The sequence below is a fragment of the Macaca thibetana genome, chromosome 1 (genome assembly GCF_024542745.1).
Source record: "Macaca thibetana thibetana isolate TM-01 chromosome 1, ASM2454274v1, whole genome shotgun sequence".
NCBI lineage: Eukaryota > Metazoa > Chordata > Mammalia > Primates > Cercopithecidae > Macaca > Macaca thibetana.
In genome coordinates, this window is record NC_065578.1 from 111094347 (window position 1) to 111108943 (window position 14597).

Below are 14597 nucleotides of genomic sequence, written 5' to 3' on the forward strand. Positions count from 1 at the left end.
ACCTTACACTATGCCTTCTTTTTACTGTTTTCTTTTCCTCTGGGTTCAGAAGCCTCCATTGCAAAATAATTGGACGAGATCATTTGAATCTTAACACCCATTCTGAGTCTAAGTGTCACTCTCATCTCTTCAGTTCATATGAATTTCTTCCTCCTCTAGCTCCCTGGAAAGGCTCTCCAGGTAGATGGAACAGCAAATACAAAGGTATTGAGGTGTTACAAGCCATGGAGAATTAAGCATTTGGGCTAGTTTGGTCTGGTTGGAGGAGGTAGGTGTGCTGCTCTGCTAGAGAAGAGACAGGGATCCCACTGTTATTTATCTGGGGGAGGCTGGGAGACAGACACAATCTAGCCCATTTCTGTATGTGTTATCCTATGCCTTACCTAGTTATTAAATGATCTCTTGCTTTTGTGTTTTGTCTTTATAGTACTAAAAATTATGGTCAACAACACTGTTACAACTTTTGACTAGTGAGAAAAAAATTTTTGTGTTATTCACCATGGTTCCCAATAATTTACTGCAATATTTGTGTCTGTAAAACATCATAAACAACAAATGCAGCAACAGAATGCCTATAAAACTATAAATGTTTTCTGGAAATGCAGTCTTTTTGCTTTTCTTGGGATAATCCTGTGGTTCTTCAGTGGTGACTGATGTGAGTTCTACAGAACCACTGCTATGTGCATGGAGATCCAGCAGAGATTTTTGAGCAAGGTGTCAGCCATTCAATGTTTACTGGGTCCACCAGGTGCTTGGTGCTGGGCCAGAGGGTCTAGGATGACAAAATTACTGTCCTTGAGAAGCTCATAGTTTATTTAGTGTGAGGCACATACAAGTAACCAAGCAAATAAAACATAAGAGCCAGACTGGAATTATTGATAGTGTGCTGTGGGACCCTGGGGTGGGGAATAAAAAAGGGTGTCAAAAGGAGCAGGATCTGGTGCTGGACCCAAAGAGCCTAAGATATCCACTTAAGAAAGATCACTGGCCGGGCGCGGTGGCTCAAGCCTGTAATCCCAGCACTTTGGGAGGCCGAGGCGGGCGGATCACGAGGTCAGGAGATCGAGACCATCCTGGCTAACACGGTGAAACCCTGTCTCTACTAAAAAATACAAAAAACTAGCTGGGCGAGATGGCGGGCACCTGTAGTCCCAACTAATCGGGAGGCTGAGGCAGGAGAATGGCATGAATCTGGGAGGCGGAGCTTGCAATGAGCTGAGATCTGGCCACTGCACTCTAGCCTGGGCGACAGAGCGAGACTCCGTCTCAAAAAAAAAAAAAAAAAAAAAAAAAAAAAAAAGAAAGATCACTGCAGCACCTGTGGGGTACACGGCTGGGATAGAGAAGAAACTCTGGCCAGGCAGACCATTCAGGAGGTTTTTGCAAATTAGGATGATACAGGGACCTAAAATAGGGCAGATGCTATGGAGACTTAAGAAGAATGGATGAAATATTTGGAGGCAAAATTACTTGTGCTCGGTAAATTGTTAGAAAGTGGGGAAGGAGTCAAGAATAATTCCCAAGTTTGGGGTCTGGGGATTAGGCAGATAAAAGAGGTGAGGGCACTAAGAGGAAGGCTGGGACCTTTAGTGCCATCTCCTCCATCAGTCTCCATTCCTTCAAACGGATAGTTGACATTTTCTCAATGTTTTGTAAATTTCCAGGCAATATAAACCGTCAGGACCACCTTCCAATGGGATTACCATGTCAAAGCCCCTCCTCTATCATAGGGAATCTGGACCATCACTGTGTGTGTGTGTGTGAAGGGGTTAGGGACAATGACCAGTATTATAATCTATGGACAAAGTTGGGCTTGGTTGCAGAATATATTTAAGTTTGGTATTCTTCGTATTTTTAAAAATTTGTTTACTTTTTAAGAATTTGAGACAGGGTCTCTGCATGTTGCCCAGGCTGGCAACTCCTGGCCTCAAGCGATCCTCCCGCCTCAGCCTCCCAAGAAGCTGGGATTACAGGTGCGAGCCACCCCATACAGCTAAGTTTGGAATAATGAATATGGCTGAGGTCCAGAAATATTTAAATTTGGCATGATGACTAAGAGTTTGTTATAGGAGCTCAATCATTTGATAAATATTGAACAATTCCTATGTGTCAGATTGCTTTTCCCACTAGGGATGCAGAGGAGAACAAGACAAAATGGGTCCTTGTCCTCATAGAGTGTGGGAGACAGGCAGTAGACATATAATTTCAGGTAGTTGTAAGTATCATAAAGAAAAAATAAAGCAAAACGAAACAAGAGAGTGCTGGGAAAGACCAGGGAGCAGACAGGATGACAGAGCTGTCTTAGGGTGTTCAAGACTTCTTTTAAAAGGAAGAGCTCTTTGAAAAGGTGATATTTGGGCAGAAGTCCACAACAAGGAAAAGTGGCAGAGACTCCTAGCCGCCTACGCATGAAATGATGGGGAAAGGAGCAATACAGAAGGCATGTAACATTTCAGAGTCTATTAGGCATCCGAGGGGAGGTGCTGCGGAGGTGGATGCATGGAGGCAGATGGATGTACACGTCTAGAGTCTAAAGGGAGATCTGAGGCGGAGATATGAACTTGGGAAATGTCAGTCCGGTTCCAGGTTCCAATTCAACGTACTTTTATCAGAGTTCACTGTGCGCCAGGGACTTGCTAGGGGCTGAAGGTCCAGAGATAAATTGGGTTGCACAGCAGACGGACACACCAGTCAACGTAGTAAACCCTTGGGCCCGGCTACGCTCTGGGCGCACTCTGCCAGCACAGAGGAGCAGCGACTCAGGGTGCAGAGCGGGTAGCGCTGGGGAAGAGGCGGCCGCGGAACGGGACAGGCTGGCGGAACGGAAAACGGAAGCACGGGGCGGGGGCGTGACGCAACGGGCACATCACAAAGAGCGCCGAGAGGGCGGTGGCGCCGGGGACACGGCTTGGCGGCTCCGCCCAGAAGAGGGCCGAGAGGCGGGGCGGCGCCCCCACCGCGGGCCCGCGGCGCCCTCTGCAGGCCCCAGGCAGCGACTTAACAGTTGCCTCATCTTTCCTCTCCTCCCTCATGCTGCTTTCCTCAGGCCACATTTTTTGTGTGTGTGGGTAGTGTTCCCTAGTCTCTCAGCCTCCGACTCCCGTCCCTTTCCTCCACTTCCAAGCCAGGCGTGTTAGTGTCTTCGTGGGAAAACTGCCAATAAAGTTTTTCCTTTTCTCGCTCCCAGGATCCCCGCTTCTCTTCAAGCACCGCGAGATCTGACTGTGCGGCTAGCATGGCGGCGGCGTTTGAAGCCCTGGGAGCCGTAGCGGCAGTGGCTACTGCTATGCCAGCTGAGCATGTGGCCGTGCACGTCCCGGCCCCAGAGCCAACACCTGGGCCTATGAGGAGCCTGCGGACCGCTCAGGATCTCGGCAGCCCGCGGACCCGCACGGGGGACGTGCTGTTGGCGGAGCCGGCCGACTTCGAGTCACTGCTGCTTTCGCGGTCGGTGCTGGAGGGGCTGCGGGCAGCCGGCTTCGAGAGGCCCTCGCCGGTGCAGCTCAAGGCCATCCCGCTGGGGCGCTGCGGGCTCGGTGAGAGCGGGGGCCCGGGAGAGTTCGGGGGTCGGGGCGGGAGAAGGGCGACTGAGGGGCGGCAGCGGCAGCCAGGCCTGCACTGCAGCTCGGGGAGAGCCCTCGGTCGGCTCCCGGAGCAGGGCACGGCCTGGGGCTAGGCGGTACGCTCAGTTAACTTATTTGTAAAACTAAGGTGCACTATTGAACTTGAAGATGGTTAAGACCTTTTTTAGCACTGACAGGTGGTTCTAAGTTTGAGAAGATAAACGGTAAAAGGTCAGGGACTAGGCGTTTTCTCTTACGTTTTTGAGAATCAACTAAAAATGAAGGTGCCAACTGGGAGAATCTCAGGAGACCCTTCTAGTTCTCTGATTCCATGCGAGCCCCTAAGCTGCTTCCGTGAGTACTGGCTAGTGATAATTTTTTTTTTTTTTCCTTCGCAGATTTAATTGTTCAAGCTAAATCTGGCACTGGGAAAACCTGTGTGTTTTCCACCATAGCTTTGGACTCTCTTGTTCTTGAAAACTTAAGTACCCAGGTGAGTTAGCTCAGAGGACCAGAGGAGGATGTGTTACGTGGACTTTACCACAGGTCAGATGAAATACCAGTAGCCCCTCAGAGCTGGAATTGAATTTGATGAATGATTGAGTTAAGTGGTGGTGGTGGTGAACTTTGGAATTTTCTATGCGTACCTTATTTAAATAGAATAAAGCTACCATACGTGTCAGTTTTCTCACTACTTGGTAATACAGACAGGGATTCTTTTACTTACTGACTAATGTGATACTTAACATTTGACTTGATTCATGGTAATGTAAGTGCTCTGGCTATTGCTGATAACTGCAGGGTTTGTTTTTGTTTTTTGAGAGGGTATGGCTCTGTCACCTAGGCTGGAGTGCAGTGGCGGATCATTGCTCACTGCAACCTTGAACTCCTGGGCTCCAGTGATCCTCCCACCTCATCTTCCTAAGTAGTTGAGACGACAGGTGTGTGCCACCACACCTGGCTACTTTTTGTATTTTTTGTAGAGATGGGGTCTCCTCAGTGTTGCACAGACCGGCCTCGAACTCCTGGGTTCAAGCAGTCCTCCCACATTTGCCTCCCAAAGTACTGGGATTATAGGCATGAGCCACCACACCCGGTATGCAGGTGGTTCTTAAAGCTCTGTAAATGTATCATATTCATCTCCCATCTTCTAGGTTGTCTTAGAGTGTTTCTAAGATTACCCTACCCAAATTAGCAGGAAATTTGGGTTTGGGGATCATTTCTTCAACAAAGATTTGTTGAGCCCATATTACGTATGAACAGTATGTCAGGCATTGGAGATTCAAAGATGAATTAGATGTGATTCTCATAACCTTACTTTGTAGTTTAGTTGTTATGGCAGACTGTATTTCAAGTTCTCAGGCATTGGTATATCTGATGATGAGTCTTCAACAGTGGTTTTTAATCCGGATATCCATGTTCATCACCTGGGAAGCTTTTTGAGTCCATCTTATATCTGCCAAATCCTAGGTGATGTTGCATATTGGAAATCCTCCTACTTCCCAAGAACCTGAGCTAGTCTAATTGTAGACGAAGATGTATTTGAGGTTTTGGCTTCTGATAATTTGGCAACAGATAAAATGCTAAAATCCTGGAAAAGTTTCATAAATTCGTTTTTTTGAGTCTCACTCTGTTGCCCAGGCTGGATTGTGCAGTGGCACAATCTTGGCTCACTGCAACTTCTGCCTCCTGGGTTCAAGTGATTCTCCTGCCTCAGCCTCCCGAGTAGCTGGGATTACAACTGTGCATACCACATGCCCGGCTAATTTTTTTGTAATTTTGGTAGAGACGGGGTTTCGCCATGTTAGCCAGGCTGGTCTCAAACTCCTGACCTCAGGTAATCCGCCTGCCTCAGCCTCCTAACCTGCTGGGATCACAGGGGTGAGCCACCATGCCTGGCAAATTCATATTTTTAATTTCAGATCTTTGGATTATCACAGTTACATTATTTTTTGTGTGTGTAACAAAGTAATACCTATTAATTTTTAGAAATAGGGAAAGTTCAGGAAAATTAGGAAGTACCAGAAAACAAGATCTGTAATTTCACTACCTAGAGAGAAACTGCTATTAACAGTTTTGGCATATTTTCTCCTAGTCCTTTTTTTTTTTAATCAATTTTTTCTTCTCGTAGTTAAGAGCACAAAAGTTTTGTTTTCTCCTTCTCCAGTAGCTACATTGCAAAGTTTTTACCGTGGCTCTCAAGGCCTTTTGTGATCTAGTCCCTGGAGCTAGATCTCTGACCTCCTTTACTTTCCCCCAGATTCTGTCATGTAGGCCTTCTTTTTCTTCCTCAAACACACCAAGAACACTGCCATCTTATGGCCTTTGCATTTGTTGTTTCCTGTTGGTGAAAACGCTTCCCCAGGTGTCATATAGCCAGCTCTACTCTATGCCGTACATGTAGGTCTCTGCTCAAGTGTTACCTCCTTAGAGGAGGGTTCATGATCACCTCATTTAAAATGACTCCTTAGAAACCATCATTCTTAGCAAACTATCACAAGAACAGAAAACCAAACACCGCATGTTCTCACTCATAGGTGGGAACTGAACAATGAGATCACTTGGACCCGGGAAGGGGAACATCACACACCGGGGCCTATCATGGGGAGGGGGGAGGGGGGAGGGGGAGGGGGGAGGGATTGCATTGGGAGTTATACCTGATGTAAATGATGAGTTGATGGGTGCTGACGAGTTGATGGGTGCAGCACAGCAACATGGCACAAGTATACATATGTAACAAACCTGCATGTTATGCACATGTATCCTAGAACTTAAAGTATAATTAAAAAAAAAAATAAAAATAAAATAAAATGACTCCTTTTTTCCCTGTTTGATTTTTTATGATACTTTTCATTACCTGTCATTACTTATTTTTGTTTATTGTATATATTCTTATCCAAGAATGAAAGTACTGTGAGGGCAAAGACTTTATACTGTTAACTGTTGATTCCCCAGAAACTAGTATGTTGCCTAGCACAGAGTAGGTTCTTACTTAATATTTGTTGAATGAATGAATAAATGGAATACAGTCAGCCCTCCCTGTCTTCAGGTTCTGTATCAGCTGATGCAGCCAACTGTGGATCAAAAATACTTAGGGGTGGGGTGGGGGAACTATAAAAAATAATACAACAATAAAAAGATATAAACAAAAATACAGTGTAACCATTTACATAGCATTTATATTGTATTAGGTAATATAAGTAATCTAGAGATGGTTTAAAATATGTGGCAGGATGTACATAGGTAACATACAGATATATGCAGTTTTATATAACAGACTTGAGCATCTGCCAGTTTTGGTATCTGAGGGCTTCCTGGAACCAATCCCCTGTGGATACCAAGGGATAACTGTATCTTACCTTATCAATAAAAACTCGTTTGAAATGATCATTTAAATGAAATATAGTGTGTCATGTAATGAATATAGCAGTCCCCTATGTATTTATTTCTCTGACTCAAAAGTATACTTTGTTTTTTTTTTAGATTTTGATCTTGGCCCCTACAAGAGAAATTGCTGTACAGATACATTCTGTTATTACAGCCATTGGAATCAAAATGGAAGGCTTAGAGTGTCATGTCTTTATTGGAGGGACCCCATTATCACAAGACAAAACCAGACTTAAAAAGTGTCATATTGCTGTTGGATCTCCTGGTAAGATAACAATGCCTGTTGGTAACCAGGGCTTTTAAGGAACTACACACTTTTAATATAACAATAAAGATATATGGGAGTCTTTGATAACTGTGATAATTATTTTGATTAGAAATTAAGAGCATTAGACCAGTGAGATTTAGGCACGTGACTGGTTTACCAGTGGAATTTATGAAATTTGCATTCCTAAGTATGTTTGAGAAGACATGGGATAGACTTTTGAGAAGAGGAGAAATGCAATGACTTTCAGGAGGCCCTTCTAAGCCATGGATTGGGATTATTCTTTGGCTTCTCTATTATATTTGGTTGTGAATCACTCAGAATCAGAATCTTGCATTCAGTGCTTTAGGTCTTTTGATAGAAGTGGTGCTTATTTACTGGTGATGAAATGTGAGGGGAAAACAATGAGTTTAGGCAAGATCAGAGCTTCAGATTTCTAATTTGTGGTTTAGTGTGTACATGCATAATGAGAGTTGAATCAGGAAATTCAGCAGAACAACCTGTGAATAAGTAGAGTAACAACATTGACTGAGATTTACACAAATTTGGTACATCATAAATATTTCAATTTTTTTTTTTTTTTTTAATTAGGCAGAATTAAGCAACTCATAGAACTTGACTACTTGAACCCAGGCAGTATACGCCTCTTTATTCTTGATGAAGCAGATAAGCTTTTAGAAGAAGGCAGCTTCCAGGAGCAAATAAAGTAAGAAAAATAACTCACTTGACTATTAAAACAGTGTCCCAAAGTATCTATCTGTAGCTTTTCCGAGTGGTGATTATTGTCTGAATACTTTACATGGTGTCTGTTTTTATTTTGTAGCTGGATTTATTCTTCCTTGCCTGCCAGTAAACAGATGCTGGCAGTATCAGCTACTTACCCTGAATTTTTGGCTAATGCTTTGACAAAGTACATGAGAGATCCCACTTTTGTAAGACTGAATTCCAGTGATCCAAGTCTCATAGGTATGTATAGCTTTTAGGTACTTACATTATTGGTTTGTTTGTGATACTCTGGAGCTTTCCCTTGCCTAGTTGTCTCTTGCTGTTTATTGGTTACCATTAGCATGTATGTTTGTTTTAACTGATAGCTCTTCTTTGTAGGTTTGAAGCAGTATTACAAAATTGTCAATTCATACCCTTTGGCACATAAGGTTTTTGAGGAAAAGACTCAGCATTTACAGGAACTGTTCAGCAGAATTCCATTTAATCAAGCTTTAGTCTTTTCTAATTTGCACAGCAGGTAATGTAACTTAAAAGGTCATCTGGGGAACTTGTGAAATAAAAGGATAGTCATGGGGCAATATTTGTAAATTTGTAACCATTTATGTTACATTTCATAGAGCACAACATTTGGCTGATATCCTTTCTTCTAAAGGCTTTCCTGCTGAGTGCATTTCAGGTAAGTTCATCTCTTACTTTAATCTTTATTTAGTATACTAACTTGAAGCCTCCAAAGTCAGGAAAAAGAAATACCACTTCATGAGTTGTCTTGAGAGTGTGAAATTATCTTGTATCTTTTAGAGTAAAGGAATTTTCAGGCTTATTTTTCATTGGAATTTGATGTGTCGATATCATTCTGTTTTTAAGGAGTAACTTGGTATATAGTAAAAAGTTAGAAAACTAGTGTTCAGAGAGACGTAATTTTATTAGAATCTCTCTTACAGCCACAAATAATTCTGTAAAACCAAGTTCGTCTGTGTTAATATAAAAATATTTTTTCTTTAGATTTTTTTTTTTTTAGTAATCATTGTTAAAATGCTGGAGATTGCTAACTGAATTGACTGTTTTATGGTTTTGTGGAAGGCAAAAGTGATTGAGTTCTTGCCGCAAAGTTAAATGATTATTGCTGGCATAATAAGAATGAAAGAGTCAAAGGATTTTTTGATCAGTGAGGTCCTTTTTAGGATTTTGTTTGGTGTCAGCTTAGTTTTGTTGGCATGAGCTTGTTTTGTTATGGTATATCATGAGATACTGGGGAGACTATTTTCTAATGAGCCAATATTTTAACTATAGATCACACTTTAATACCAAATTATAAACAGATGATTAAAGCATTTGTATTTTCCTAAGAATTGCTACTTATACTTCATATGTAACTTTGCAAATAGAATGTTATATATTCAGGCATGGCCTGATTACTATTTAAGATGGATTTTTGAATTTCAAGTTGATTGCCTAAACCATATTTTAAAAGACTTTAACTTTGGATCTTAACCTAGATTTGCACAGAAGGACAGAATTAACTGTGGTTGGTGTATTAAAAGTGTTAAGACTGGGTCTTATGCTTTTTACTTTTTGTGGATTTGATAAATATGTATTAGCTTAGTTGTTTTTATGTGACTTTCTTTTGGGGTCCTTTTAGGCAATATGAATCAGAATCAGCGTCTTGATGCTATGGCTAAACTGAAGCAGTTTCATTGCAGAGTCCTCATTTCCACAGATTTGGTAAATTTCCTATTCAGTTCGGGTGACTAATCCATCTTGACATATGTTCTATTATCAGATGTACAGATTTCATCTATTATTTTATGTAGGTGTATCTAACAAGAATACCAGAAGATAATTATCTTTCCGGTGCTGAGGAAAATACTTTCTTAAAAATGTCTTTTAATATGTTGATCTTTGTCCTTGAAATTAGTCATTAGGAATGAACTTCCTTTTCCTCTGCTCCTCAATATTCTGTTCTTAATTTGGCTCTTGGCTATACTGGAAGAATATAATATGCTGGAAGACTATAATATGCATTGGTAGCTATGCCATACAGTTAATGCAAACAAATAATTGCTATCTTCTTCAATTCAAGACTTCTCGTGGGATTGATGCTGAGAAGGTGAATCTGGTTGTAAATCTGGATGTACCATTGGATTGGGAGACATACATGCATCGGATTGGGAGAGCTGGCCGTTTTGGTAAAAAAAAAAAAAACAAGTTTGAGTGCTTTCTTTAAGGGGCGGGATCTGTAATGTGACAGGTGGGCTTTGAATGTTATTTTTGTGAAAATGATTTATTACCATTCTCTCTGCTATAGGTACATTGGGACTGACAGTGACCTACTGTTGCCGGGGAGAGGAAGAAAATATGATGATGAGAATTGCCCAGAAATGTAATATCAACCTTCTCCCTTTACCAGGTACATTTCATCTGTTTCATTTTGCTGTCAGAATAATTATAGTGGTGATAAGCATAATAAAAATATTAATAATAGGAAACACAGAGTGCTTATGATGTGCTGGGTACTGTTCCCAGTCCTGTATGTACGTTAACTCATTTACTTCTCACCACACTCCTGTGAGGTGTGTGCGATTGTTTTGTAGATGAGGATATTTAGGCATAGAGAAAGTAAAGGTGTTACAACTAGTAAGTAGTAGGGAGAGGAGTGCAGGCTAACCACTGGCACGTGAACAATGAGAGCTGGCTGGGCGCAATGGCTCACGCCTGTAATCCCAGCACTTTGGGAGGCCGGGACGGGTGGATCACCTGAGGTCAGGAGTTCAAGACCAGCTTGGTCAACATGGCGAAACCTCTTCTCTACTAAAAATACAAAAATTAGCTGGGCGTGGTGGCAGATGCCTGTAATCCCAACTACTCGGGAGGCTGAGCAGGAGAATTGCTTGAACCCAGAAGGTGGAGGTTGCAGTAAGCCGAGATCAAGCTATTGCACTCCAGCCTGGGCAACACGAGTGAAACTCCATCTCAAAAAAAAAAAAAAAGAAAAAAAAGAAAGAAAGAAAAATGAGAGCTATATTAGCTCATTTAGTTAGTGGCTTTGCAATTTGATTGTATTCTTTGATACAAGGGGGGATATTTTACCTCTTTTAAATTGCTGTGAAGGTAATTCTTATCATATTCTCCTTTGTCACCATGTGGAAGGAACAGCATCTTTAATTTGAATATTATTTTGAAAAATTGGAATGAAATGTTTTCTTTTGATTTCAGTTCAGTCATTCGTTCTGCTTCTTTTTAAGTGCCGTATTGGAAACAATGCATGTTTGAAACTATTAAATGATCTCTTAAAAACAAAAAATTCTAAAAAACCCTTGAGTGGAAATATGGCATGTTTGATGTGCATGTTATACAGAAAATGTGCATTATAAATAGTGTATATTCATATATAGATATATGTCTGTATAGAAAAATACACATATAGGTCACGCCTGTAATCCCAGCACTTTGGGAGGCCGAGGCAGGTGGATCACGAGGTCAGGAGATCAAGCCCTGTCTCTACTAAAAATACAAAAATTAGCCAGACATGGTGGCAGGTGCCTGTAGTCCCAGCTACTCGGAAGGCTGAGGTGGGAGAATGGCATGAACCCGGAAGGCGGAGCTTGCAGGGAGCTGAGATCCGCCATTGCACTCCAGCCTGGGCGAAAGTGCAATACTCAGTCTCAAAAGAAGAAAAAAAAAAAAGGAAAAATACACATACAGTATATACATGACTTTGTAGAATATGGGATATGTAATTATTGAATAAATATAATTGAGTATTTTACCGATTTTATATTTAATTATTTTACAAAGCTAGATTTAGCACAGATCTGGGAGTTCTATGTATTCTAGTAGATCGGGTTAGTAATAACTCATTTTATGATCTTTTACAAATCTCTAATTGCTCTAAGCTTAGAGTCCTGATTTGCAAAGTACTTTAGAGTAAATGGTCTTTAGGCTCTATGTCAGTTCTAAAACTGTCAATTCTTTCTGTGTATAAGTCTATTTGTAGTCTGATATGGGAAAAAAATTGAAAATTGGTAGAAGAGGGTTAAGACTTCTTGTAGGATTCAGTATCATAGCATCTAGTGATAAAAATTGCCTTTGGATACTGGAAAATGATATATTTGGATCTTTATATAATGTTAACAGGGCCCTGAAATCATGAGAAAATGATATTCATGCTGTTAGGTCTATATTGAACTGGGAACTTGTGTAACAACAGATGTTCAGATGAGTTTCCTGGGGCAGAACTAGGAGGGAAATTGGCCTGTATTACAGGACTAGGCACGCAAGGGATATCAGCTGAGTAGTAATGAGAGTTTTAATCATAGAATCTGTTCAGCAAAGGATCAAGAGACTTCATTGAAGTTTCCAGACCTGTTGGATTTATAGATAACATGGAGCATAAATAGCAACAACAGGCAAGATCTTTGTAAAGCAGGGGCTTGATATATCTTGTCTGCCTAAGACAAAAATTGATCACTTTGAAAGTTCTGAGTGCTGGAAGCAAATTGTCACACCTGGATGGAATAGAAAATTTAGAGGGTTGAAGCCAGCAAATTCTTTAAAAATTAGAAATGTCATTTCTAATTTTCATAGTCACCAGATCTTTTCATAGTTATCTAGTTTTTTTCCCCTATAGAGGTTTTCTCTCTATTGTTAAGGGCAGTAATTTCTCCCTGTTGGAGTATTGGGTGACAGATTTAGTTGGGTGTACAGCATTGCAGTTGTAATAATTCCTAGTCAATAAGCTTTGGGGAGCACAATCCATTTTCTGATATCTTGTTTTGCTGTCAGAAGTATTCAGATAAAGGGGAGGGGCTGTGGAGAGGGAGGAGAGAAAAGATGGGAGAGTTGCAGCAGACTTGTACATTATTCCTAGAGTAAGCTCTTTTTCTAGTGAGGGTGAAGGGAGATAGTGCTTGTGAGTATGGGATGGGTCTTAGGTATTTCTTAGGCAGATTTCTTTATTACAGGATTGCTTCAGTTTTTAAAAATATTATATCTATTAAACATCTTAGTATATTTGCATATTTTGTTTCGTAAATGTATTCGATCATAGAAAACTTTATGAAATCATTCAGAAAACAATGGTCTAGAGTAGCTTGAGAATTTTAATACATTTGTTTTCCTTTTTATGTAGATCCCATTCCTTCTGGTCTGATGGAAGAATGTGTGGATTGGGATGTGGAGGTTAAAGCTGCTGTGCATACATATGGCATAGCAAGTGCACCTAACCAACCCCTAAAAAAGCAAATTCAGAAAATAGAGAGAACCCTTCAAATTCAGAAAGCTCATGGTGACCACATGGCGTCCTCTAGAAATACTTCTGTATCTGGACTATCAGTCAAGTCAAAAAATAATACCAAACAAAAGCTTCCTCTGAAAAGCCACTCTGAGTGTGGAATCATAGAAAAAGCAATGCCACCAAAAGAAGTGAGCTGTGACAGGCAATCTGAAGAGCAAAAAATGAAGAATTCTGTTCAGACCCCCGTTGAAAACTCCACCAACAGTCAGCACCAGGTCAAAGAAGCTTTACCTGTGTCACTCCCCCAAATTCCTTGTCTGTCTTCCTTTAAAATCCATCAGCCATACACATTGACTTTTGCTGAATTGGTAGAGGATTATGAACATTATATTAAAGAGGGGTTAGAGAAACCTGTGGAAATCATCAGGCACTACACAGGTCCTGGGGATCAGACTGTGAATCCTCAAAATGGTTTTGTGAGAAATAAAGTTACTGAACAGAGAGTCCCCATATTGGCAAGTAGTAGCCAATCTGGAGACTCTGAGAGTGACAGTGATTCTTACAGCTCAAGAACCTCTTCCCAGAGCAAAGGAAATAAGTCATACTTGGAAGGCTCTTCTGATAATCAGCTGAAAGACTCTGAATCTACTCCTGTGGATGATCATATTTCTTTGGAACAACCTCCAAATGGAAGTGACACCCCCAATCCAGAGGAATATCAAGAATCATCTGGAATCCAGATCAAGACAAGACATAAAGAGGGGGCTAGCCAGAGAGCTAAGCAGAGCCGGAGAAACCTACCTAGGCGGTCTTCCTTTAGATTGCAGACTGAAACCCAGGAAGATGGTTGGTATGACTGTCATAGGGAAACACATCTGAGTTTTTCTGATACCTATCAGGATTATGAGGAGTACTGGAGAGCTTACTACAGGGCATGGCAAGAATATTATGCTGCCGCTTCTCATTCATATTATTGGAATGCTCAGAGACATCCAAGTTGGATGGCAGCTTATCACATGAATACCATTTATCTACAAGAAATGTTGCATGGTAACCAGTGATTGTAGGATATACCTGAGACCATCAGGAACTGTCAACAAATGATACCTTTGGATATCCATCCTCCTTGACTTATAGTACAGTGGTGTATAATGGCATTTCTGATCAACTTGAAAAGACTTGAGGCTTTCCACTGGGACACATCCATTTTTTAGATTGTTTTGATTTAGGCCAGGTATATTATCTTCATTTTTAAGAGTTTAAGAAACTTCATCAGATTCTTGAAAGATAATTTTTGGGACATAGAGCTGAAAGTTTCAGGGTGCCATTTTCTATAAGATCTTCCCAAAAGAAACATTTAAAAAGATGACATATATACCACTGCTTACTTAAACACAATAAAAACAGTAGATTTGAGCAGTAA

The 14597-nt window shown here is 41.0% G+C and overlaps 1 protein-coding gene across 1 annotated transcript; it reads left to right on the forward strand.

The window, feature by feature from the left end:
- Positions 1–2975: 2975 nt before the first annotated feature.
- Positions 2976–14597, forward strand: DDX20 (DEAD-box helicase 20). The gene is made up of 12 exons (XM_050745734.1): positions 2976–3064; positions 3188–3536; positions 3962–4056; positions 7047–7215; positions 7807–7921; positions 8039–8181; positions 8320–8458; positions 8559–8617; positions 9581–9663; positions 10022–10127; positions 10247–10348; positions 13070–14597. Exons 2-12 carry the CDS (start codon positions 3236–3238, stop codon positions 14233–14235), a joined length of 2478 nt encoding a protein of 825 aa, XP_050601691.1. The 5' UTR covers positions 2976–3064; positions 3188–3235; the 3' UTR covers positions 14236–14597.